Source organism: Antedon bifida, chromosome 1, assembly GCF_963402885.1.
Source record: "Antedon bifida chromosome 1, ecAntBifi1.1, whole genome shotgun sequence".
NCBI lineage: Eukaryota > Metazoa > Echinodermata > Crinoidea > Comatulida > Antedonidae > Antedon > Antedon bifida.
The window spans coordinates 29234808-29261115 of NC_136226.1; the positions used below are offsets into that span (position 1 = coordinate 29234808).

The 26308-nt window shown below is 33.3% G+C and overlaps 1 protein-coding gene across 1 annotated transcript in view; it reads left to right on the forward strand.

Annotated features, from left to right (window-relative positions):
• Positions 1-6648: 6648 nt before the first annotated feature.
• LOC144848027 (calcium-activated chloride channel regulator 3A-1-like) overlaps positions 6649-26308 on the forward strand; it is a 29084-nt gene continuing 9424 nt past the window's right edge. The window contains exons 1-11 of the mRNA XM_078704693.1: positions 6649-6992; positions 10511-10766; positions 15889-16015; positions 17386-17525; positions 17735-17845; positions 19050-19220; positions 21888-22062; positions 22552-22679; positions 22989-23151; positions 23930-24171; positions 24971-25148. Coding sequence (XP_078560819.1) covers positions 6769-6992; positions 10511-10766; positions 15889-16015; positions 17386-17525; positions 17735-17845; positions 19050-19220; positions 21888-22062; positions 22552-22679; positions 22989-23151; positions 23930-24171; positions 24971-25148 — 1915 coding nt within the window. The 5' untranslated portion in view covers positions 6649-6768. The remainder of the gene's footprint in view (positions 6993-10510; positions 10767-15888; positions 16016-17385; positions 17526-17734; positions 17846-19049; positions 19221-21887; positions 22063-22551; positions 22680-22988; positions 23152-23929; positions 24172-24970; positions 25149-26308) is intronic.

Consider the following 26308-nt stretch of genomic DNA (forward strand, 5'->3'; position numbering starts at 1 on the left):
TGGTACGTTGTAGCGTTTGCTCCTCTTTGAGTACAGTATTCCTTCTCTTTGAGTACTGTACCGTGCCGTGTTTAGGTTCATATTAATGCAACATATTTGACCATTGCAACATAATTCTACCATTGCAACATCTTACATATCTACAACTCATTAGCTGCTATATTGTACATTAAGGTATGTTAGAAAGTTTCTTTGTACGTTAGACCTAATAAGACTTGGCTATACTTGGCTATTACCTAGTTATCCATGGGTATAGCTGGGAGCAGATAATACAATGACTCTGTTAATTGCTATATCATTGAATCACAAGATAAATGATTGAGATCCCATAAGCATATCTATCGGGCCATTGGCTATGAAACAGAGTTGTCACAGCAGTGCTAGGATGCTAGTGTTTAGAAAGATAGAGAGGTCAGGCCTGCCATCAAGGCACCGATTACAATCATCCCTTGTGCTTCAGTAATCTATCAGCCAACATGACCTAGCAATTAGATAAACTAACACTTTTAAAATGTCCACAATACTAATACGAAAGTGACCCAAAATTAGGTCCCTGGAACTTTTTATTTCACCCTGGATTTTCTTCACCCATTGAGTTGTAGCACCCCCGTGGGTAAAAACCGGAACATACAATGTCATTTTTAAAGACATTTTGCAAATTAAATATATAGGTCATTGTTTATAGTACAATTTTATATTACATTTATTCATGAAACGAACAATTAATGACAGGTATTGTAAATCTCTTGGGAATGGAATCTGTGCCATAAAAAATATATTGACAGGTTGTATGGCATGAACCAGTTACATTGATTTGGAAGGTAAACACCTGTTGAACCATAATTCCATGGAAAACTCTCAGTACCATTATCACTTTTTCAGTGGTTCAAACTTTTAAAAAGCGCGGCCAAATAATTATACCAGGACGGAAGATATTCAAAATATATGGAAACTCTCGCAAATATCGGGAGAGTTAGGAGGTAATTGCTTATTTGCTTTATAATATGTTGTTAGTATAAATATATATAAAAAAGCAACAGCATTTATAAACAATAATTCCTTATTAACAGAAAAAGCAAACACAGTTTCAAGAAAAAAAATGGAATTGTACAAAAAGAAAACAAAATCAGAAGACTGAAAAATGCAACAGATGAAATAGCAGTATGGTAATCATCATAATTGGGCAAAAAACTACTGTTTTTGGACCTGAATCATAAATACGTCACATTGATAATAAGTTGACGTAACTACAGAAGTTCATTCTAAGAAGCTGTTCGCTAGAGTCGTCACTGAAGTTTTTTACAATAAGTACCCGCGCCAAATTCACCCCACGCTTATAATTACTGGCAATAGTACAGCTTGAAAGGAGGGGCTGCTTCAGTCTAAATTAAAACATCATTGAACCATCTTAATGAATACATCATGATCAGTATAACACGTTTAGAATAAACTCTAGAAATGGTTTAATTTCGAATCCATTTTATTCAATTTTTCAACTTTACAAAGCGAAGACACTGAATGCGATTATGCATCTGGATGATGAGCATTGCAGTTCTCAGAAATTCAGATTTTTCTTATCAAAATTTAAACTAAATTTTCCACAATGATCAACCTGTTACATGTCATGAGTGACCTCAGACGGTAAAACCCTCAGACCCGAGGTCAAAGTTCGATATGTAAGTATATTCTGAAAGCGAGGTTTGACAAATAAATATGCATTTAGGCCTTATGATCTATCGAATTTTGCTAATTATTTTATTGCTAGGCCTTGAAAATGGGTATTTGGGGCCTTCATTAAAATAAGCATTGGCAGACAGGTAATGTGCTTAAACATTTTAACGTCTGTCTGAATTGTGAACCAACTTTAGTCACCTGTTGAAATTGGCTTAAGCCTCCTGACTAAGTTGATGACAAACCACGTCAGTCACTCAATCAAAACCACCAGTTTTGTCAAACTTTGGTTATGATTCATCTTTCGTTTCTTATCGATTAATATGGTCAAAATGTTCCCGGGAAACTAGAAACAGACAACCCACCCCTTCACTACACTACATTTACAACGATACTGATCTGAATCAAGATTTACAATGATCACAACAATGATTTATCTTCTATCAGTTTCATCAAAGTTTGTAGAAAGATTTTTCTAAATGTATCGATATCTTAACGCCATCACCAACCTCCTAAAATTCTTCCCCAACCCCAATATTATCATGATAAAAACAAATGTCTTGCTGAAAAATACATGCACAATTATATAAAATACTTGTAATTGGTTGTAGAAAGATTTGTCTAAATGTATCGATATCCCATCTCAACCCACCTACCCCACTCCTCCACTACACTTAATTTAGAACAGTAGCCCTACTGATCTGAATCAAGATACTCGAAGAAGATTTACAATGATCGCGTTTATCAGTTTCATCAAATGATGTAGAAAGACTTATCGTTTCTAAATGTATCGATATTCCACCACATCCATTGAAATTCGTCCTCAAACCCAATCAATATCACGATTAAAAAAAATGTATTGCTGAAATACAAAATACTTGAATTTAGTATAAATGTGTTTTCTATCATTGTGGAATCTATGTGACTATATTGATTTGTTCAAACTTTTCTTTCTTTCTTCTATAGAGACATGGCAAAGATCCAATAAAATGTTTCCGAACGTTTAACCCAGAAATTATTAACATAATGATATACAAATTAGTTAATACCTAAGCTTATGAACAGTTTTACTAGGAATTAATACAAGCGAAGATTGATTAATTATAAATAAAACAAATAAATAGATAATTACTGATACATATAAATGTCACAAACTAAAATGCGATTAAAAAATCTATTTTTGTTAACGACTTGATCTATTTTAGGTATTCAGAAAGTTAAATGGGACAGTGCCAACTTATATCCACATGTACGCCTTGATTTTTAAAATATAATTTAATTTGGTTGATTAAAAATAGACATTTTAATGCGGTTAAAGAAATTTTAATAGATGTATGCACACTATTTTAGCTGTTAATCGTTTGATTTTGGTAAAAACTGCTTTACCGTCTAGGCCTAATAGATAAATCAACACAAAGAGACATGTTGAAAGTTATGATTATGATAGGGTTATTCCACGCGCGCGTATATTTCATGATACAACTAACCACTTTAGTTACGAAAGTATGATTTTTCTTACAAATACAATTATATGTGAAATACTAACACTACTTACAAAAAAGCAATGTTTTGAAACTGCCATTCATAGGCCTAAAGTAATTAAAATAAAACGAAATTTCCGTCATCCTGTTGTAAAACCTATTTTTCATTCGTTTGTCTAGATTTTTCTTTTTCTAGCATAACGTGTCTACACTATCAAACTTTATGTGACAAACAAATATGATATGCCCATATATGGATATGATGATGTCATAACACTACCATAATTGGGAATATCACTACCAAATATTTGAACACATGCTACTTTTGTTGTCAAACTAGTTTGATAGTGTAGACAGAGATTTAGGGTAGTCTTCCTTATAGCATGCTTCTGAACCTCCTAACAAACACCCCCTTAGCGTGGGATTCACCTTAATCTTTCACATCGAAGACAATAGTTAAAGGAGGAGGATATAATTAAATATTTCCGTAGTTTAAGATTACAACGCTCATCTTCGGATGTTTGCCTTCTTAGAAAGTGATAGATACATCATTATGATAATATTAAATTAATGTAGATCTGTTGTTCCAAAATGATAACCTATTTCTCTTTAATCTTGATTCATAGAAAAGTATATCATTAAGTATAGTGCCTTTCACGGTGCATGACTTCAGAGAAACAATTATATTATGAAAGACAATCAAAGAAATAACCCTTTCTTACTTCGCTAGAAAATAACAATTTGGTCATTAAAAATGAATGAAAAATATGCTAAGTGGAAATTAAAAAGTCTTAACAAACACAGATAAAAACTACAGAAGCATTACTAACAAAAGAAAGCATCATAATTAATATTAAATAATTCAACATTCAAATTCATTTCTAATAATTTAATAGAACCGATATATAAGCCTAAAAGCTCTATCTACTAGTTTGGCAAAAAAAGTGTAATGGGCCCAAATATGGTAGTCATATGCCCAAATATGGTAGTCATATGCCCACATATGGTAGTGATATAACATCATTATGTGCATATATTGTTGTCAAACTAACTTGATGGTGTAGACAGAGCTTAAGTAACACCATTTTCACGACAAATACATACACTGGATACACCGCACCCAATAACTTTGCTACAATGTATTAACATTTTCGGATGTGAACGTCTCAACCACGTGATTTCCGTAACGTTACATTCGGAACAAAAGATGACATTCATACAATTACAAAGACAAGATAGTAATAACTTTGAAGAGTGCGTAAAGGTCACGAAATTTTAATGTCAACGAACGCACTTCAATGACGCGGCAGAAATCGCATACAGTGGTTTGCTTCTTTTCCAGTCTGTACACAAAGAAGTGATTCTTGTAGAAACGGATTGTTTTTAAATTGTTTTAAAAAAAATGGAAATAGTACGCAGAAAAGATGCAAAGAAAATTATATAGTTATCGATTATATTGTTGTATAATAAATAAAAATAGTATAATATAGTATAACTTACCGATAAATGTGACGTCATGTAACGATCATTATAAGAGTGTGCGTGGGCCTCAACAAGTTGTCACCGAAGAGATGGTGTTAGATACTGTAAAGAGAAATTAATGAAAATAGGCCTAGAATATAGATGGCATGTACAATTATACGGTATCCATCTATATAAATATACATTTACGGTACAATTCGATGACATAACCTAATTCGTATTGGATGCAAATCTTTAATACACGTTGTCATATATAGAAACCAGAAATTCAAAAATAACTTTATAAGAGAAAGTAAGTTATTATAATTATCTCTAAAAGGCTGTTCTAATAATTATGTTTACCGCATTATCTAATTTTTAATGGTTCTTGGGAATTTGGTTGCCTGCTGCTGCTGGGTCAATCTTCAGCATGCTTTAAATAAATATATTTAGTGGCTAGATCGCGTGTAAAGAACGAATACATGTTCATACGGTAGATCTTTGATTATGGTTGATATTCTATGGTGTTCGATGGTGTAAGCCGTAATGTATGAATGGTTGGACACTTTTCCATCTTACACCGGCTATTACCTGTACGGTGGTTTGAACGAACTCAGTGGCTCAGTGGCTATGAGCGCTCACTGGCTAAACCCATTAGCCCCGGAGCTTATGGATAGGGGCCACTGAACAGTGTCCAGAGGAAAAAACAGGCATTAAAATATGTCGAAAAAGCTAAAAACGCCCGAGGCCTCCAGCGTTGGAGGGCCACTTAGGGTTCCTAAACCTGGTGCATGATTCTGGTACATTTCAGCGCGCCATTTTAACTACAAGCTAGCCTGCTAGAGCATTACATAACTGTCGGACTTTGTCAAGTATTTTGTAGCTACTACTACTACTACTTAGAGTGTATATTAAGCAATGCAGAATGCAATGGAATTTAATAAAGAAATTATGAGGATCAATGTGATGATAAAGTTAAAAAACAACATCATCACCAACAACAGCAGCAACAACAACAACAACAACAACAACAACAACAACAACAACAACAACAACAACAACAGCAACAACAAATGAATGCCTATTATGATCAAAGAGATAGTACCTTAGATATATATGCAAAATCATTTCTATCTTGAACTTTACACTGAACTTTTAACAAGTCATGTTAAAAACAGTATGTGTATTAATAAACTTAAGGTTAGTTTTAAAATCTCTTACATGGGTCATTTGACCATTCATTCCTAGAATGACGATAATTATTGTTTTAGGTTATTCAACTCAGGGCATCAGTGGTAAACCTCGTGTCGCTATAGATAATGACAACCCGTCTAATTAGTGACACTTCTGGAAATTAGCCGAAATACTTATCGACACAAAACCTGGCTAAAATTATGTTAATAAGAACATGATGTATATAATGTTACATAAAACATCATTTACTGGATATTTTGTAATCGGATACGACAACACACTCGGCAAACATTGGAAAGAAAAAACCCAACATTATGAAAAACGAATTACTGTTCTGTGTTTAAAAATAGATTGACATTCTGTCAGTTAGCTTAACTGGTCCAGTGAAATCGTTTGTTACCGTAGCTTAGAATTCGGAAGTGATAAGTTGTAATTTACCAACATTACAAAACAATATTTGAACGTGTATTAAAAGGTACGATGTCTTTGTTATGGCTGCATTGCCGCAAGTCAATGCACTTAATATGAGTAATACATTTTGTTTTAAAGTTGAGTCCGGGATATAAAAAAAACCACAAATATCACTTAATAACAGTTGTAGCGGTCGATTATAGAATGGCCGACCCAGACAGTTAGCGCCGTTATGTATTTATTGACATCAATACAGAGTGTCAATTTAATTTATTTACGTTTAATCCAGATCTTTAAAAACCCACAACAATAGAATGGAATTTCAGAGAAAAAAAAAAAGTTTTTCCAATGATAGAGGGCGCTGATAGTACTCGAACGATTTAATTAGCTATGCTGTGGTGACTTTCGCTATAAAAGACGATTTGGTTTATTTTGTCAAATCAAGTGGATTGTTCTTCATTGGGATAGAAGATCACTTAGTGTAAACACACGCGAAAACAGGAGCAGTGTTTTAAATTTTGGCTACTAGGGTAATTCCAATCGTATTAAAATGTTGGCTACTGATGCAACGTGTCTGGTGAAAGGAGTTTTCTTAATTGTTGCCAGTGTTCTCTTATTTGACGATGCAACATCATCAAGAATTCTTTTAGCTAAGAATAAATATATCAATGTTGTGGTTGGAATTAACGATCGTGTCAAAGAGGATCCAAATTTAATAGAGAAGTTGAAGCAACGACTAACCGAAGCATCCGCATTCCTCTACTCAGCAACGGAGTAAGTAATTAATTAAGTTACATTAATTTCATGTTTCAATTTGCTATAATATTGTACCATAGCTAGTTAGGAAGAAAACATTATATTAATTTGCATAGTAAGTAAATCAGTTTTTATCTTGATTATTTATTTCAAAATTATCTCATGAGGGAAATGTAGTATATGCATATATTTAAAAATACAAAGCGTAACGTGTTTTTTGTTTTGTTTAAAAAGGTAATTAAAAAAATGTATAAATTGGGATTTGTTTAAAATCAAATAATTAAAAGTGTAAGGTTAGATGATTTGTTTAAACCTTTTATATTTTTGATATAGGTTTTGTCAATATTATTTTATCACCTTCATCTTTATCCTTAGTATCTTATTAACATATTCAATCGTTCTCTCTCTCTCTCTTTTTTCATTTCCAAAAACACAAAATATAAAAAAAATGTTACTGCTACAGTAGCTATGGCTAATAATAAAAAGAATTAATAAAAAAAAACAGCTTTGAACTTAATTCAAAATCAGATGTGCATGTGTTTATCTAAAAGCACAGTGTTAAAACCGGTTGGTCAACACACATTCTGATATACTTGTCAAGTAGGGCGCACTTAGATTAAGTTCTTAGTGAAACTAATTCCACAACGAATGTAGGCTGTTTGCTTGAACTTATATGAATAATCAAGAACGACCCTAAAAGAGAAAATTAAAATTAAGGAAACAAGTACTGTAGTGAAGAGGGAATGAGAAACATAGAGAAATCGGCTATTACAATTATATTAAAAACGTTAATTCTATAAATCATCCTGTTTGTTTTTTTAATTTTTAACTTGTTTGATTTTTTTTTTTTGATTTTTTTTTTTATTTATTTTATTTTTTTTTTATTTTTTTTTTATTTTGTTGGTTTTTTTTGTAAAGCGTTGTTTAAATTTCAATATGTGTGTTTTTTTTTTCAAGCGTTGTTTTAAGTTTCAATACGTGTGCGGCGCTTATCTACCGAAATATAACACCACGCAAATACGCATTTTCTTCCCATAGGCAATAATCAATACACCTGCGCGTTAACAATGTTAAAGAATAATATAATTCTTAGAAAAAAAAACAGACTTTGAATTTCAATACCCTCTTGACTCAATCGCAGGATATCCAACAACCAATACGATATTTCACATAGGATATCAATGCCCGGATGTTCGTTGGTGGTACACCTGTTGTAAAAACGATAGTAGCTAACCAGGTAGACCAAAAAGATTATCCATTTCCATCCGGATAGAAAGACATTCGCAGACAAGTTATTATAATAATATATTACGCGCAGGGTTCGCATTAGTAAAGCAGCCTTGGTAATTTTACTACTGCATAGTGGTTTTTAAAAGCTTTGTAGTAATCGTTTAATGTTTTGTATCTTAAAGGGACTAAGAAAAGTGAATATAGATTTTTTTTGTTAAATGTAGATTAATAAAATCAGACTTTAAATAGGCCATTTTGCAGTTTCAATCAAGTTATTTACTTCTGTATAAACAAAACAAAATAGTTATTTCACTTATAAAAAGACAAACAGAACTATTCATTTTTACCAAAAACCATGGTCTGACAGACAATTTAAGTATTTATTGTTTTAATTTACATTTTTTCTGGTAAAGCATTTTTTTTCAATCCAGTTTTTGGTCAAAATGAATAACTATTACGTGACATTAAAATGGCATATTCAACAAAAAATTGTGAAAAAAAATTTGTTAGGGGGATAATATATCTTTAATGTAGGATTTCTCAGAATAAGTGTAACTTTGTTTAATAGTTAAAATGGCACTTGTTAAACGATATAATTTTAAACCCGTGATATTGAATATAAAATAGAACATCACGTGCTGTAACTTAGCGTAGTTCAGAAGGAAATGCGCATTAATCGTCAACCTTCTCTGACCCGGCTTATTAAACTAATTTTCAAGCGAACTTTCAACATACGTGCCCACTCGAGATAACGCTATATTTAAACAGCAACATACAAAAAAACAAAATGTTACTTATTAAAAATCTACTAGCAATACGAAATGTTAAAATAGGCTATTATTACAAACATTAAGAAAATAGCACAACGTTTATGACAACCAAGGGAATAAAGTTCACACATCAAGTAATGTATTACCTTGCCAACTAATTAGCATCTGTATTTAGATCGACCAATAGCGTAGTAATAATACTAGTATCCTTGACAATGAACTACGCGCAGGATGTTGCCTTGGCAATATAAACAACGCGCATCCCATTGCCTTGGTAATCGGCCGCGCGCAAGCTGTAACCTTGACAATGAATAAGCGATAACCAATAGCAATCAACTATTAGCTCTGTCTACACTATCAAACAACTAGTTTGACAAAAAAAGTGTGACGTGCCCAAATAATGGTAGTGATATGCCCAAATTTGGTAGAGATATTGCCAAATATGGTAGTGATATGACATCATCATGTCCATATATGGGCACATCACATTTTTTGTCACATAAACTAATACGTATTGGCAATAAGACTAATTTACAACGCTGACAACAACACACAAAAAACTGGAAACCTCAAAATAGTTTAAATATCGACGATAAATACTTTTTAAATTGTTGTTTACCGTACGGCTTTACTTTATTTATTTATCATCTTTATTTGGTGAATTTTACCAAACTACACAAACAATTACCTTGTTTGTCCTAAACATAAAAAAGGATATAAATTAAATACAATCGTCGATTCTTTCAATTCTGAGGTTTTATAGTCATATAAACCACTGACAATACATCTTGTTTTGGTATCAAATGATTATATGGTATCTATCATTGGGTGTCACAGTAACAAAAACCTTTTTTTTTTCTATTTAAAAACTCATCACCGGATATCAAAATAATATACTGACTGACTCAGTTTGGTATGACGGAACTAACTTATTTATACAATTAAATCCTATATTTTTTACACCTAAACAATTAAAAAAGTATTTTAACATGCTGCCTTGAATATTTCCTCTGTATTTTAGTCAGAAATATTAAGAGTGCATATGAGGATACACTTTGACTGTGTACAATGTGGAAATATGAAGATTTTATATTAATATGGAAATCCAATAAACACTCAGTAATATTTATAATTGAAAATAACCTTAAAACAACCACAACTCGCTTAAAGTTTGGCGCACACGAGCCGATGCGTAGGCACATTCCGCTCGGATTTAGGATATCGGTGGTTGTCATAGTTGCATATAATCCACGCGTTTGTTCGCGTGTTTAGGAAGTGCTTCATTAAATTTAGTATGCTGATGTTGAAACTTAAAAGCAATATAAGTTATAAATACCACAGTATAATATCGGCGACATCGATTGTAATCACGCTGGAGTGTGTCATACAGTTGCAAGAATGAATTCTAAAAAGTCATACTAAGTTTGAGGTTATTATTAGCATCAAGTAAATCTATTTAACAAAAGTGCTTATTAAACACTATTATTATTGGGAAATACATTTTGATAGACCTAACTATGTTTAATTTCTTTATAGCCAAAGAACCTACCTTAAAGACATTCATATTCTGGTTCCCGGATCATGGCGACGTCGTGCGCACTACAGCAACGCAGAATGGGAGCAGTACGATAACAGTGACGTCATTGTAGATCTGCCAAGTGACCATTTCGGTAACAGACCGTACACAAGCAAAGCCACTCAGTGCGGCGAACAGGGTAACTACATTCATCTCACCCCAGACTTTATTATGGATCCGAAACTACAAACACATTATGGCGAATTTGACAAAGCCGTGAGTATTTTAAAGTATTTCAGCACAGTATGGAAACTCTGGCCGTGTTTTCGCAGCCAAAAATTAACCGATAAAATTAACCGATAAAATTAACCGATAAACTGCCTGTGGAAACGGGGTTTACCCGATTCCACTCGAGAAAAAATAACCGAAAATTATCTCATTCAAATCAGATAATTATCGGATAAATGCGATAATTTTTAACCTTTGACCTGAAGGACGAATTGTTGCGATGTCATTGGGTCTCTGGTGGTTCGGTAATTACTGATCATGCGCACTATATTACCGATAATTTTTGTTTTGGCTACGGAAACACGGCCTCTTGAAAGCGTTAGTATAGATACATAAGTATGACGTCATAAGTACTGTACATTGGCAAGGTGAGGTCATAATAAATAAGAACAAGCGAATAAAAGACTTATACATATTTATAACTGTAGGCCTACAACTAAAATAATAACAATCTTAAAACAGTGCATTTCAATTGACGAAAGCATTTTTTTCTAACAAATTTGAACAGTGATATGTTGGCCATATGTTGAACTCGTTTAATGGTGTATAATGTATGTATCGCGTCGTATGTATCACTTTGGTTTGAGGAGATGTAACATAATTGTCAATGGACACAATGGTGAATCAGCATCATGTTATCACAACTAAGAACTAACTTTCACATTTACCGAATTAGGCCAAAAGGCAAATATGCATTCAACATTAATAAGGTGTCTTAAATACATTTATTTTTAGTATAACCTTTGGTTACTTTTTAGAAAATAATGGGTCCAAGGAATTAATTTAATTACATTTTGCGATTAGCACTATACATTTAAAATGTCTCTCAAAGAAAGCGGATTTATTTTTAGTGTAATCTTGTTTTGTAGAAATTTCTTATAATTGGTAAAATTAATTTCGACGAAAAATTATCTAAGAAATTTAAAACGGAAGTTGATAATGATTACGATAATGAAAAATGGAAATTCAAGCACATTACCGAAGCACGAAAACATGATTTAGGAAGAACCAAAATGGCATGATATAAGCCTGGCTGTCTAGCTATCTCCACTGAAAATATTCCATTACACGTGTCGACGCATTAAGCGTCAACACCCAGAAAGTTGACGCTTCAAAACCTATACTGTCTTACTATGAGAACCCTTATTAGTCGCGTGGACGCGACTCTATAGTTCACTATGTCGGTCTGTCGGTCTGTCGGTCTGTCTGTCGGTCCGGTATCACTATGCATAGCACGCGACTTAATGGCTGTTGGCCTTGTTAATGAATACAGAGGGATACCTTCGAGACCCAATAAAGTGTCCCCTTAAAAGGGATGTCACTTCATTCATTTTACGAAAAGTTTCCATTTTAAAAAGTCCCCTGAATAGAGTTGTCTTAAAGAAGGGTTCTACCTTCATTACACTAGAACGATGGATGATTTAAAATCATTCTATGCATTAAATTTGCACTGATTAGGAATGGTACACATAGGGTAATGTGTGACCAAATATAGATGTGTAGTATGTAATTGGAAATCTGCAGCCATGTGTTAGCATTAGGCTATCTAAGCTCTATATCGTAACATGTTAAAAAAGAAATTACTATTAATGACTAATACTAACTTAAAAAGTATATAAGGTTAAAAGGATGAGGGAATTCATTCCCGTGTTATAATACAAATGAAAGGTCTGATTGATATTTTTGATACAAAATAATACGTCAGAGTGACGTCACAAATCGTTGTTTTACCATAATTGGTATTAAATATAAAGGTGTTTTGTATGGTTTCTGTAAAGTATAACTAACGTCACTTATAAGATACGGTCACTGATTGTCTATAAAAACGAAACAATATAATCCATTTAATCTTCAGGATAGGAATATACTTTGTCTGTTTAACCCAAGGGTGAAATTATTAAACAATATGAGATTAAATTTGAATAACACCATCTCCGCCTTCTAACTTTCGTTTACCGAAACTTTTAATTGATTTTAAATGACAATATCGAATAGAAATGCTTCGTTTAAAGCTCTGTCTACACTATCAAACTTTATATGACAAAAATATGATTTTGTCTATATATGGACATGATGATGTCATATCACTATCGTATTTGGACATATCACCTACCATATTTGGGCACATCACACTTTTTTTGTCAAACTTGTTTGATAGTGTACACAGAGCTTAAGGAAGTAACCATTTTTATGAAGTACTACCCATGAAGGAAATAAATCTGTAGAATTATTACCACATTTATTTCAGGCTAAATCTTCCTCTTGGCTAGCTTTGCATTGATTCAATCGTTGTCAGCCTAAAATAAAGCTCTGTCTACACTATGAAAGTGTATGTGACAAAAAAAGTGTGATTTGCCCATTATCGTGTCCATGTATGGACACAATCACATTTTTTGTCACATAAAGTTTGATGGTGTAGACAGTGCTTAAGTCTATTCGAATATCCAACCGGTTTTTATTGTCAAGATCAGTTAATGTTCAATTAGAGAAAAGAGGCGTTATCGTCACTTCTGAATTATCAAATAGTAGAGTAGCCTACTTTACTTTATCCTTACTGAATAAAGTTTAAAATTGACCTGAGGAAATATCTGTGTTTGGGTGGAGTGCTTCTATCTCATTACTAGAAGGGAAGAAGACTTATTTTTACAATTGTTTCTCATTGATGTCTTCCTATTCGTGTTCGTCACATATTGTTCATATATCCTTTGTGAACGTCCTTTGCCTGATATACGTCCTAAACCTTGAGCATAATTTTCAAATTTCCTAGCCCAACTCATGTTCATTACCAAGGACCTAGACCCCAGCGGCATCTGCTTATCCCGTCGGGTGTCGGAACACTGATAAGGCCAACATGTCGGAAATATGTTTCATGTGGCGTAAACCAGTCTATATTAATGCTGCCTTTAACCCTCCTGTGGTGCAACATGCACCCATCCATTTTACTGAAATGTGGTGAAATTATAAACGATATGAACGAATTTTTAATGAAATCAATTTGAAGTAATAATTTCAAGTAATTTATTAATAAAATTGTGGTGATAACCAAAACAGTTTTATGTCGGTACAAGTAATTGATTCATCAAATTACCATACATTTTAAACGTATACAGTAGATTAGTTAGTTAACCACTGACAATACTGTAGGCCTAAAGCTCTGTCTACACTATCAAAGTAGTTTGCCAAAAAAGGTGTGATGTGCCCAAATATGGTAGTGATATGCTTAAATATGGTAGTGATATGACATCATCATGTCCATATATGGGTACATCACATTTTTTTGTCACATAAAGTTTGATAGTGTAGACAGAGCTTTAGATTTGCGTTTGCGCCGCGTTTCAATACACCTTCTGCTTATTGGGAGTTAATTTGTACTTATCAGAGTTAGGAAAATCGCACAACTCACACCAACTGGATTATCAAAATCGTGCTAAACTAAATCCACACCTGACCTTTAAGCAACCTTATTACTGCGGTATTGATATTACATCTTTATCCAAAAACAACTTTTAATCCTAATAATACTTTCTAATCTTCATCAAAGGATTAGCGAAATCGCCAGTAGAAATCCGACATAAAAAAGTTAATCACAACACGTCTTATTAAAACCAATAAGTATTATTATTTTTTCTAATTCTACAAGTATAAACACAGATTACCGTTTGAAATCAATCATTGTTGTGGTTACGTGTAATTATAACAAGATGATGTATCGTACTTAATAATAATACTTATCAGTGGCGTAACGGCTATGAGCGCTCACTGGCTAAAGCCAGGGGCCCGGATCTTATGGGGGTCCCTGAGCAGTGTCCAGAGGATTAAAATATGTCGAAAAAGGCTAAAAACACCCGAGCCCCCAGCGTTAGAGGGCCACTTGGGGTTCCTAAACCAGGGGCATCAGGCCTCTGCGTTACGCCACTGATACTTATGTCCATCTTAGATCATTGAATCCTTTACTTAGTTCAGATTTCAATACCGGTAGTCTGTTTCGCGCCGTCAATGAAATCATAATCTCTGTCTGCGCTAATCTTTGGCACTTGGCAAGAATTTGCACTTTATAATGTAATTGTAATGAATTGGCACTGAAACCAAATGATATCATCCGAAAGCCGGATTTAGATTTTGAAAACGAGGCAACGATACAATCACATTAACTTAGTAGCTAGCGACTCGGGTATTGTGTCTAGTGTCTAGTGAACGACTCGGGTATTGTGTGTCTAGTGAACGACTCGGGTATTGTGTGTCTAGTGAAGGACTCGGGTATTGTGTCTAGTGTCTAGTGAACGACTCGAGTAGTGTCTAGTGAACCTAAATATATCAATCGGTTCTTGTTTGGTAAAAACGTGGAAACTTTACCCCTACTGCTAATCTAGATGACATAATATCCCACTCCTGCTACATTTCGACTATGGACCTATTAGGTCCATGTTCCGACAGCGTCAGGGGGTTTTAAAGTAAACTAAAGTTCATCTTCTTTTGGTCTCAAGCTCTGTCTACACTGTCAAACTAGTGAGGTGCCCAAATATGGTAGTGATATGCACAAATATGGTAGTGATATGCACAAATATGGTAGTGATATGCACAAATATGGTAGTGATATGATATCATCATGTTCATATATGGATACATCACATTTTATGTCACATACAATTTGATACTGTAGACAGAGCGTAAGTGATATCTTAAAATCTATATAAAACACAAACTCACCGCGTTTACGAAGCGGAATCTTTATAACGATTCATAGTGCGATAATTTAATTTCTTATAATTACAATTCTCGATTAGTTGATATGAATATAATTTGTATTTACATCTGGGAAATGTATACACACTGAAGTTTATTATAAATAGAAACTTATTTTAAAACCATTAATTAAATTTAAATTGTTTCAATACTTAACGCAGGAAGACTTCAAACTATAACACATACTTTAAAAGTTTTCCAATGTCGTTTTAACCGATTTTGGGTTCTGATTCTGCTGAAATTGTAACTATGCAACCGTGCGACTGTATACCTTTTCAATTCTAGTTTTAATTTCCTTGGTAAAAATTATGAATTATACACAAATATTAATAATATTAGTTAAGTTATTACTGTATTGTTTTTCCAGTTTGTACACGAATGGGCTCATTTTCGATGGGGTGTATTTGATGAATACGCCGAGGACGACATGCCCGCGTTCTACATTGATTCCAACGGAAAAGCCGAAGCTGTACGTTGTGTTCTAGATGTGACCGGTAAGACGATGTCTTTAATTTTTAATGTTATTAATATTAATCATTTAGTGCCAATTTAAAGCTCTGTCTACACTATCAAACTAGTTTGACAAAAAAGTGTGATGTGTCCAAATATGGTAGTGATATGCCCAAATATGGTAGTGATATGACATCACCATGTCTATATATATATATATAGACACATTGCATTTTCTTTTGTCATATAAAGTTTGATAGTGTAGACAGGGCTTAAGACTTCTTTGTGAATAGTCTATTTAAAAGTGAGAAAGAGTAAAATGTGTCATCATTCTAAACAAGCGATACCAATGTTAAGGTACAATATAGCTGAGCAAGAGCAATGTACCTATCATGTTTCTTTTGATTTCAAAGCTAAACTAAAGCTTTCTTTGGATAAATGATATCCATCTCGTAAATGGTTACACATACAAAATATTCTGTAAAAAACAGACAAAAATTTGTATTAAGCCTCGCAGCAATGTTAAAAGAACTAGCAGGGTTAAATTTATAAGGTATACATTTCAATATAAATGTACTACTTGGAAAAGAATGAATTACACATCTATCGAACGTTAAAGGGGACAACATATTGATCACCTATCACTTCTAACTAAGTTACAACAGAACAAATATATTAGTTAAACAAAATCGTACGAATGAGTCATTCTTGACAATACTCATTAAAATAAACACTGCCCTTGGCCTAAAAATATCAATAATAATTATTAATATTATTCTTTATTAAGAAATAGACATGAATTGAACTTGGTTGATTCTTCGAGCAATACAACAAAACTTGATTTAATCAATACATTATGACTCATTCATACCAATTATACAAATGTATCTCCTAGTACTAAATCGAAAACGTTATTCCAACACGACCAAGTTCATCATTCTACGTAAAGCTCTATCTACACTATCAAACTAGTTTAGACAGAGCTTTAGAACTTGTTAATCGAAAACGTTATATTCCAACACAACCAAGTTAATCATTCCACGTAACACTCCTTTCAATTTATGAAATTAAATAAAACGTAATCTCTCCTAATTACAATTAACAGGAATTAACGGTACTCCCTAAAGTCGTTAACTAATTAGTGTAATGGAAACCTAATAGATTAATATAACAACGTCTACTAGTGTCGATTCATGGAAATACAATACATTTATTATTAAGTTTTGTCTACACTATCAAACTGTTTGATCAAACAAATTTGATGTACCCAAATATGGTAGTTATATGCCCTTATTATGGTAGTGATATGACATCATCCTGTCCATATACGGGCACATCACAATTTAAAGTTTGATAGTATAAACAGGGCTTTATAAGATAGAATTCACATATTAATTTATTTTATGTAAATTAGGTACCCTACGGAATATACGTACAGGTGGAGATTGTACGTATGGCACGGATGGGTTGCCAGATGGAGACTGCAGATTTGTTGATGACCGTAGTTCTACCAATTACGATGGTTCACTTATGTACAAGCAGTACCTACCAAAGGTATATACAACTATATACATTTTGTCTGAAATGTACACTTAGGCTATATATATATATATATATATTAAAGATGTATTGTCCTCCAAAGACATGAATAATTAAGATTAATAAAATCAGACTTTAAATATGCCATTTGGCAGTTTTAATAAAGTTATTCACTTCTGTAACAAAAAAAAAACTAACGTATAAACCTACGATAACAAATATAGGTGCAGCGGTTCTGCGACCAGCAGTCGTCAGGAGGATGGACGGCTAATTTGCATAATCGTCAGGCACCCAACAAACAAAACCAGCAGTGTGGAGGAAAAAGTGTATGGGAGGTAAGCGGAATATCAAATACGATTGAAACAATATTAATGATTGATACACACACCATGATGACATTTCAATAAAATAATAAACGTTATTAAAACTATAATATAATATATTAGGCTGATAAATAACTATTATCAATAGCAATAGACAAGCTCTTTGTGAGTTTATCTTTTGCGGCAGAAAAACGGGATATAAAATAAACTAAATTCATACTAGGATTTTGAATGACAGTCTATCCTTCCAGGCTATTCACAAATCAAACAAAAAACCGATTGCATCTGAAAGGCTCAGCATAAAATCACATGTTTATCTTACAGGGTATACATTTTAATAACGGATTAAAAACTAAGGAAGGACATACTAAGAAGGACATACACAAATGAAAGTCAAAAAGGGACATTTCCTTCAAACCTTTGCGATCAGATCTAAAGAAATAATTATACAAACGAACATCAGATTTTCCATTATCACATTTCCTTTGAAGGATTCTCCAAGTAATATACCTAGGTGTTCAATTAAAGTCAATTTATACTAGAGTAAATGCAGTATGAAGCGATTAATTTTGAATGTATACCTTTAGGTCTAGGATTACTTTGTTATTTAATAGAGAAAGTGAGTCATTTCATTGTGAACTAATCGTGTTTTAGTAGGTCACAGTGAAATCAAGAATAATTAGTTTTCATCAGCAACGAATAAAAACTGCATTTTCTAGATAAAGTTATATATACAAGCTATAACAAAGTTCTTAAATTCTATCCACGTAAAGGTTGCAACAATTTGTAATACGGTCACAAGAAACTACACTTTCGGACAACAAACTAGAGTAAAAAAAATCATCTATGTTTCAATGTATTCATATCTGTTTAAATACAAAAAAAATATCTACAATTGTATTAATTTGTATTTATATATGATTTTTACCTGTTTGCAAACAATGGCAACGCTGATGAACTGACTATACTACTAAAATAAATTGATTATTCCAAATTGATTATTACTATAAATAGTATTTTTACATCGCCTTTTTTAAATTTGATGTATTTTTCTTTGTTGTTTTATTGTCTTAATTGTGCCAAGCAAAATTTCCATTTTAAAATGGACCAATAACATTTCTTGAATCTTGAATGGATAAAATATATGGTAACCAATGCGGACACAATCTACCACCAGTTATGGTAATAATTTAAAATAATCTTTGTTTTCTTTAAGGTGATGAGGAACCACTTCGATTTTGAAAATGGTTTTAACCCATCACTCGATACAGTTGGACTTCCAGAAGTTCCAACTTTCAAAGTCGTTCATCAACAAGCAAAACGAACAGTCATAGTGTTGGACGTGTCGGCAAGCATGAAAGGAGAACCGTTGACGCAATTACGTCAGGTGAGGAATATTAAATAACATAACGATTATCTAAAGTAGTGTACTTAGTCATACCAAGGTAACAGGACACTAAGTTCACCTTGCCAAGATAGGAACTCGTAACAGTCCTTTGATCTTATGTCTGGCTGCGACAAATACCAACAGTACTGTACTATGTATACATATTCTCTCCACGGGGCGAAGTGTATGTTAAGGGGAGTGGAACGGATCGTGACGCAGCCACAGATAAACCCTCTCAGAAGCTCAGCATCCTGTTGTTAGATTGCCTTGATCATACTACTTATATAAACATGTCATGTGGAATAAAACACCATTTATGAAAACGTTAGATAGGAGAAATCATGTTAAAACACAGGTGTTTAAAATATTTTATACATAGTCATCCACAGAAGGTGACAATTTACATAAAACAGGTGTAACAAAAGTGGTAACAGAGATGAAACATTTACCGTTATACGCAAAACATTGTCCATGTAAAATGCTTTGTCATTATATGACCAAAATGGTAAAGAGAAACAAAAAAAAAACAAAATTAAAAAAAATAGAATAACATCATGCGATACCAAAGAGTAAAAACACGGGTTTTGTCCAGAATATAGCTTCAGTTTATTTATTTATTTTCTAATTCAATAAAACACATGATTTTATATATTTTATAGAATTACATAATTACATGTCTCGTGGATTCGGTTTATTGTTTTAATAAATATGTATAATGCATTTTGTGAAATATACGCATCTTTGAAAAATTACGCAAGCGTACGATGATATCATTATTATGCCTTAAAGGCGTCTTGTATAGTTATTCGCTTTGGACCAATTTCATGTCCCGAATGTATTGTGTCATAATTTACTGTAGCATTACACAATTATGACGTGTTTCTGAACATCTGTTGTGGTAAATAAACGAAAAGATTAAATTACATTACAGAAATATTTGTATATACACATTTATTTGGGAAAACAAAGGCAATAAATACAAATTGTTTTTTTTTTTTAAAAATCTAGGCCAATGACTGAAAAATTAAGCAGATAAGCGAAATTGAAATCTCGCACTGCTATGTTTTGTTTGAAGAAGACAAAACATTGAAAGTATATCAAGCTGGATATCTTTTGAGTAGGCCTATACAAGTTTTATAATTCCTTCACAATGTTCATAACACCAACATATACGATATAGACTGGACTACGCATTGCTTTCGAGTCTAAAAGACTCTCTGCGCACGCTCAGAAAATGCGAGATTAAGCGCAGTTTGTTTTATTTTTGTTTGTTTGTTTGTTTTTTTGTTTGTCTTTAGTTTAGATCCGTGTTCCTGTGCATTTTCCAGGCTCTTTTTATTATAATTGTTACCAACTTTAGTCATAAACATATAACAAGTTCTAAACATTGAAATGTTTGAGGTTAGGTGACGCATAGTGGCTCTCAGGTGACTACTATTTACCCCGTTGGGATAGACAATACAATCAACAGAGAAATCTTCACCATTCGTTAAATACCCTATAAACATAATCAAATGATATATTACACTGACTAAACTGCGTTAATTAGAGCAAAATTGCCACAAAAACTGGCTTGTATTGTTCTCGGCGCCGCATATAGTATTCTGTGGTTGAATTAGCCTTTGCTTCACCTCTTAGTTCCTCATTATAATGAATGCGCTCTTAAAGTTAATTCGCCAGATTAAATTTTAAAGCCTAGTCGTCAAATATGAATTCAAGTTTAACATAATATATATAAGAACACATTCCTAGATGTTGAGTCATACGTCAGGTAAACAGTACTGTATTTATTTTTAACCAAATTCAATTAGTGTGTTTATAAACACGAGAAACTATCCACAATACAGCTTATTGATTAAAAGCGGATATCAATTTGTAAAAGAACCCAGGTAGATTTCTAGAAGGTACAACAGTTACCTATCAATAACAAGTTTCAATCTTACTTGCCAAGTTGCCATTGTTCAAATTTAATTGGACAGAAAACTGAAGATGACATCACCTTCTTTGGACAGATGTTTCACAAAAGATATAACACATTCCCCAACGGGTAAACATCAGTTTATTCTTCTTTTTTTATTTAAAAAAAAACACTATTGAGGATTAATATTAATTTACTTTGGACTTTTGGGTTAAATCTTGCTTGAGGAACTTGGTGTGATACAATTATGGAAATATAAACAGATAAATATTTTGGCACATATGGCGTTTCATACGTATACTACTTGAGCTGCATTATTTATTTTCTTGTACCATAATACTTAAAGCAACATAATCACTCATTAATATTCAAAGCATTCAATAAAGGGAAACTTCACTCAACTTCAATAAAGTCATATTGATACTGATGTCAGAGAAATGTTATTTAGTGAAAGAGACAACCATCGAATTCTATCATCAATTGGCCCTTAAGCCAGGGAAGTTGGTATTAACCCCACATAAAAAATAGGATATAGGGATGTTATTAACTATATAAGACAGATAAAACGACTGAGTGAATCGTGGTTGAATCTGAGGTGAAGAATTGCATAATCATGGTACTATACGCAGTGATGTTTTAGGAAACCGCCACATCATGATTTGCAAATAGATAACAAATAGAAAAAAGGTGTACATGTATAAAACTATTAATTACTGAAAAATAACAATTGCATATTTTTCGATCTATAGGCTGCAAGTAATCTCATTACTAGTACAGCAGAAGATGGTGAACAAATTGGTATTGTGACATTCAGCCGTGAAGCTACCATTCGATCCCAATTGGTGACAATTAACGAGCAGACTAGATCGACACTTGTCACCAAACTACCGACAGATGCGTCTGGTGGTACGTCTGTTGGTGCAGGTATGGTTTATTTGGTTCACATAAAGCGTGGTTCCCATTAGAACGCAACGCAGCGACGTATCGACGCAAAGTGCTGTATTGCGTAATCACAAGTGGGAACGCAATAGTGCTGCAAACATCGTAGGTTTGATTTCACGCAGGCGGGGGAAAACACAATGAGTGGAAGGGCATTTTCTTACGTTGCGTATATTGCGTTACGTTGCGTCACTAGTGAGAACCAAGCTTAAAGCAGATACACACTTCCAATTGTTTCTTTAATATGTTTTTTTTAAACGTCTGGTTAAAATAAATTTCTATGAGTAATTGTCATAATATGTTGGAATATACAGTGATAATTCTAATATTAAATATGAAAATTGCTGTTGACACAAATGTCAAAAAGAAACCGATACTTAACGTTAGTGACTAATGTTTACTAACTTGCCTTGTGAATCGGTTGCTCGTGCGTAGATAATTAATTTCTATTGGTTCATTATGTTTATGACGTAGGTATTCTACGCGCGTTTGATGTTCTCGGTATTAAACTCAACCAAGACTCGAAGGACACCGGCAACCTACTCGTGATTTCGGATGGTGCCGAAAATATCCGACCACTTATCGAAGATCTTCAGGACAGGGTACGTGTTGTCAATTGTGACGTCATACTGCATGTTCTGAGCACTTCCAGATTGGAAATAGGAAGTCCTATTTCATCGCATGTTGTTTTTTTCAAACTCAATTTCCCATCGTCTCTTATAGTTCCATCCGTTCATATGTCAATCAATTGGTTTCCATGGAGAATCAAAATATTGAACGCACATGGTCAAACATATTGAATTATTCTTTAATAAACTTGACATATTAACAGTAGTTTCACCTGTATACTCATGAGCCTCTACGTTATTTACCATTTACTGCAAAGTTTCAATTCTATAATTATTATATAGATCGCGACAAAGAATATCCACATCAACACCGTGGCTATTGGACCGACAGCTTCGCCAAACTTAGAGGTACTTGCGAATCTCACCAATGGTATGACGTTTTATCACACAACTGGAACTAATACTTTAAATGAAGCCTTTGGAACAAGTTTTAATAAAAATAAAGGTAATTAATCCTCCAAGAATATAGAAAGAACGATCCTAATTGGCTAGATACGGTGCAGCATATGAATATATGCATATGAAAATACCTTTGCACTATTAATAATGTATATTCACCCGATTGTGTTGCTGTCACTAGATACATCTCGACTGACTATTGCAAGTCAGTAAGATACAAGTTCAGAGATAAGTATTTAATACACCAATGCTTGTATCTAACTGACTTGCGAAAGTCAGTTAAGATGTATCGAGTGACAGCTGCAGAATTGGGTGTACAATTTAATCCTATAGTAAAAACAAAAAACGGGTATTAAAATAACTTTGCACTGTTAATAATGCATATTCACCCGATTGCGTTGCTGTCACTAGATACATCTTAACTGACTATTGCAAACCAGTAAGATACAGGTTCAGAGATAAGTATTTAATACACCAATGCTTGTATCTAACTGACTTGCGAAAGTCAGTTAAGATGTATCGAGTGACAGCTATAGAATTGGGTGTACAATTTAATCCTAGTAAAAACTTTAAACGGGTATTAAAGTAATTTTGCACTGTTAATAATGCATATTCACCAGATTGTGCCACTAGATACATCTCAACTGACTATTGCAAACCAGTAAGATACAGGTTCAGAGATAAGTATTTAATACACAAATGCTTGTATCTAACTGACTTGCGAAAGTCAGATAAGATGTATCGAGTGACAGCTGCAGAATTGGGTGTACAATTTAATCCTAGTAAAAACTAAAAACGGGTATTAAACAATATTTGTTTTACAGCTGTTCAAAACAGACCAATCTACCTATTTAGTGACGTGATGACATTATTAGGAGGCGAGACATTGATTCGCACGGTACAGATTGATAGAACCATTAACAGAAACGCCGAGTTTATATTTGGGTTCGATCCATATTTTGCGAGCTTATCAATCGTCGTAATCAAACCAGACGGAACCGAAGTCACCAATACAGCAGACAATGTGTTCGGAGTACTTCGTGTCAAAGTTCAAAGTCCTGTTCAGGTGCGTACAATGTTGTATGAGTTTGGGAAAATGCTAATTGGTTATTTTGCTATAAGCCAAATTATTATTTCTCTAGTAGACTTGCCCCATGTCTGTATTTATTGTCTTTTTTTTGTTAGTCGATTCGATTTTTGTCTGAAATACAAGTTTACAAGCTCAAGTTGTATACGTATGAAACGCCATATGTGCCAAAATACTTATCTGGAACCCAAACTATATCTCTAGATACACACCACAACTCATATTCAAATGTCATCCTTCTAGTTATTTTCAAAAACAGGAGACATTATTTTGCAAGAATAATCGGAAATTTCCGAAAACAACTATAGTTTAATAAACTTAATCCTGTTTTGATAAAATATATAGAAATGTTTAGATATTTTAGAAACGTTAACACAATTTCGAATAATAGTTGCCTCTTAAATAAGGCTCATAAACCAACCACCAAAGATTCAATCTAAGCCAATTGACTCACTGACCACTACTTACGCGAAGAATATATGATAATATTAATGGATTTTAGGTATTAGCAAATCGTATACAAGTCATAACCTTTCAGATCCACTTATTACAGATAGAAGCGGAAATCCATTAAAAATCTTACAAAAATAACTGGAAATACTATTAATTAGGATTAATCAGAACTCCGTGATGGCAACAAAATATAAAATGCGTTCACGCTTTTAAACTCTACACGAAGTAAGACCTAACTGACATTGATTGAACAACAGATAATCTCCATTAATCATACATGAATACTAATACATGTTAATAAATCTAGCTGTTTTGTAACACACAGGTTGGAAATTGGAGGTTTAGAATTCGCAACGACGATGTACAAAATCCAGCAAAAGTAACCGTTACAATCCAGTCGTTTTCTAGCGCTGAAGAAGATCCAATTGTTGCGACAGCATCATGGAGCAGAATGGCGGTTGTCCCTCCAGAACGACAGGTTCTCTACGTCTATGTTTCAAAAGGTATAGTTGACAAATGTTAAGGAACGTAGCAAGGTTTAATAAACCCCCCCCCCCCCCCCCCCTGCGCCCCTCTCAATATCTTTCCCCACATTCTTGACGACTCCCTTAATTACTTGACCACTTCAAAGTAGACAAACTCAAGTTTTTGGAAATGATGATTCAACATTTTCTTAAGATCTTCATTAATTCTGCGCCCGAAGGTTTATATAACTATGACGTAAGCACACCCTAATAATAATAAATATCCTTTCACAATAATTAACTGTCCACTTCCACAAATCAACCTCTTAAATAGCAATATCTATAATTAAAATATATCACGGTCAAGTTCAATGAATATATAATCCTAAGAAGAAACCAGGATAGCTTAATAAACAGGCCACTAATAAGGTTATGTAAGTCACAGTCACCGATTTAATTGGCAATTTCTTAAGAAATATCCTTGCTGGGAGTAAGTACCTACTAAATGAAATACAGGTGATTCATCTACATTACGTAATCATTTTATTTTAAAGGTAACATAGACCTATACACATAAACTACAATCTAAACTTTGTTTTCAATGTTATAAGAAATGTCCTGGGCTGGGCGTATGAACCTATAAAATGAAATCAAATTCAGTGATTCATCTTAAAGGTGAAATACACCTATAAAATAGTGCGACAGCAGTCACTCTCAACAAACTACAGTTTACACTATGTTTTAATGTTATACCATACCTACAACTTACGTGTAGGCCTCAGTATAGGCATGGAGCAACAAAATATTACATGGTCTAATAGCCTATTGGTCTTTTTGTGCCTAATTGATAATATATAATTTCAAAAAGTGTGTTTATAGTTACGTTATCCTCCCAGTTACTTATCTTGTTTTCACCAATATCTGCATCAAATACCCGCGTTTGGCAGTCCTTCGCCGCCATTTCCATCAAGTTTAATTAATAAACCAAATCGCCTATTCATCCTGTTTTATTTTAGAGTCACCCCGAGGCCACTATTTCCTCTACAACTTTGGTTTAAATTACAATAATATATAACCTTTAATGACATTTTATTTTGGTCTTGTCACTACCAGAGTTGTGGACCAAGATACTCGGAATCATAAAAGTCTTATAGAATATTTAATACAAACCTGTTAATTAGGTCATTAGACCTATTGCA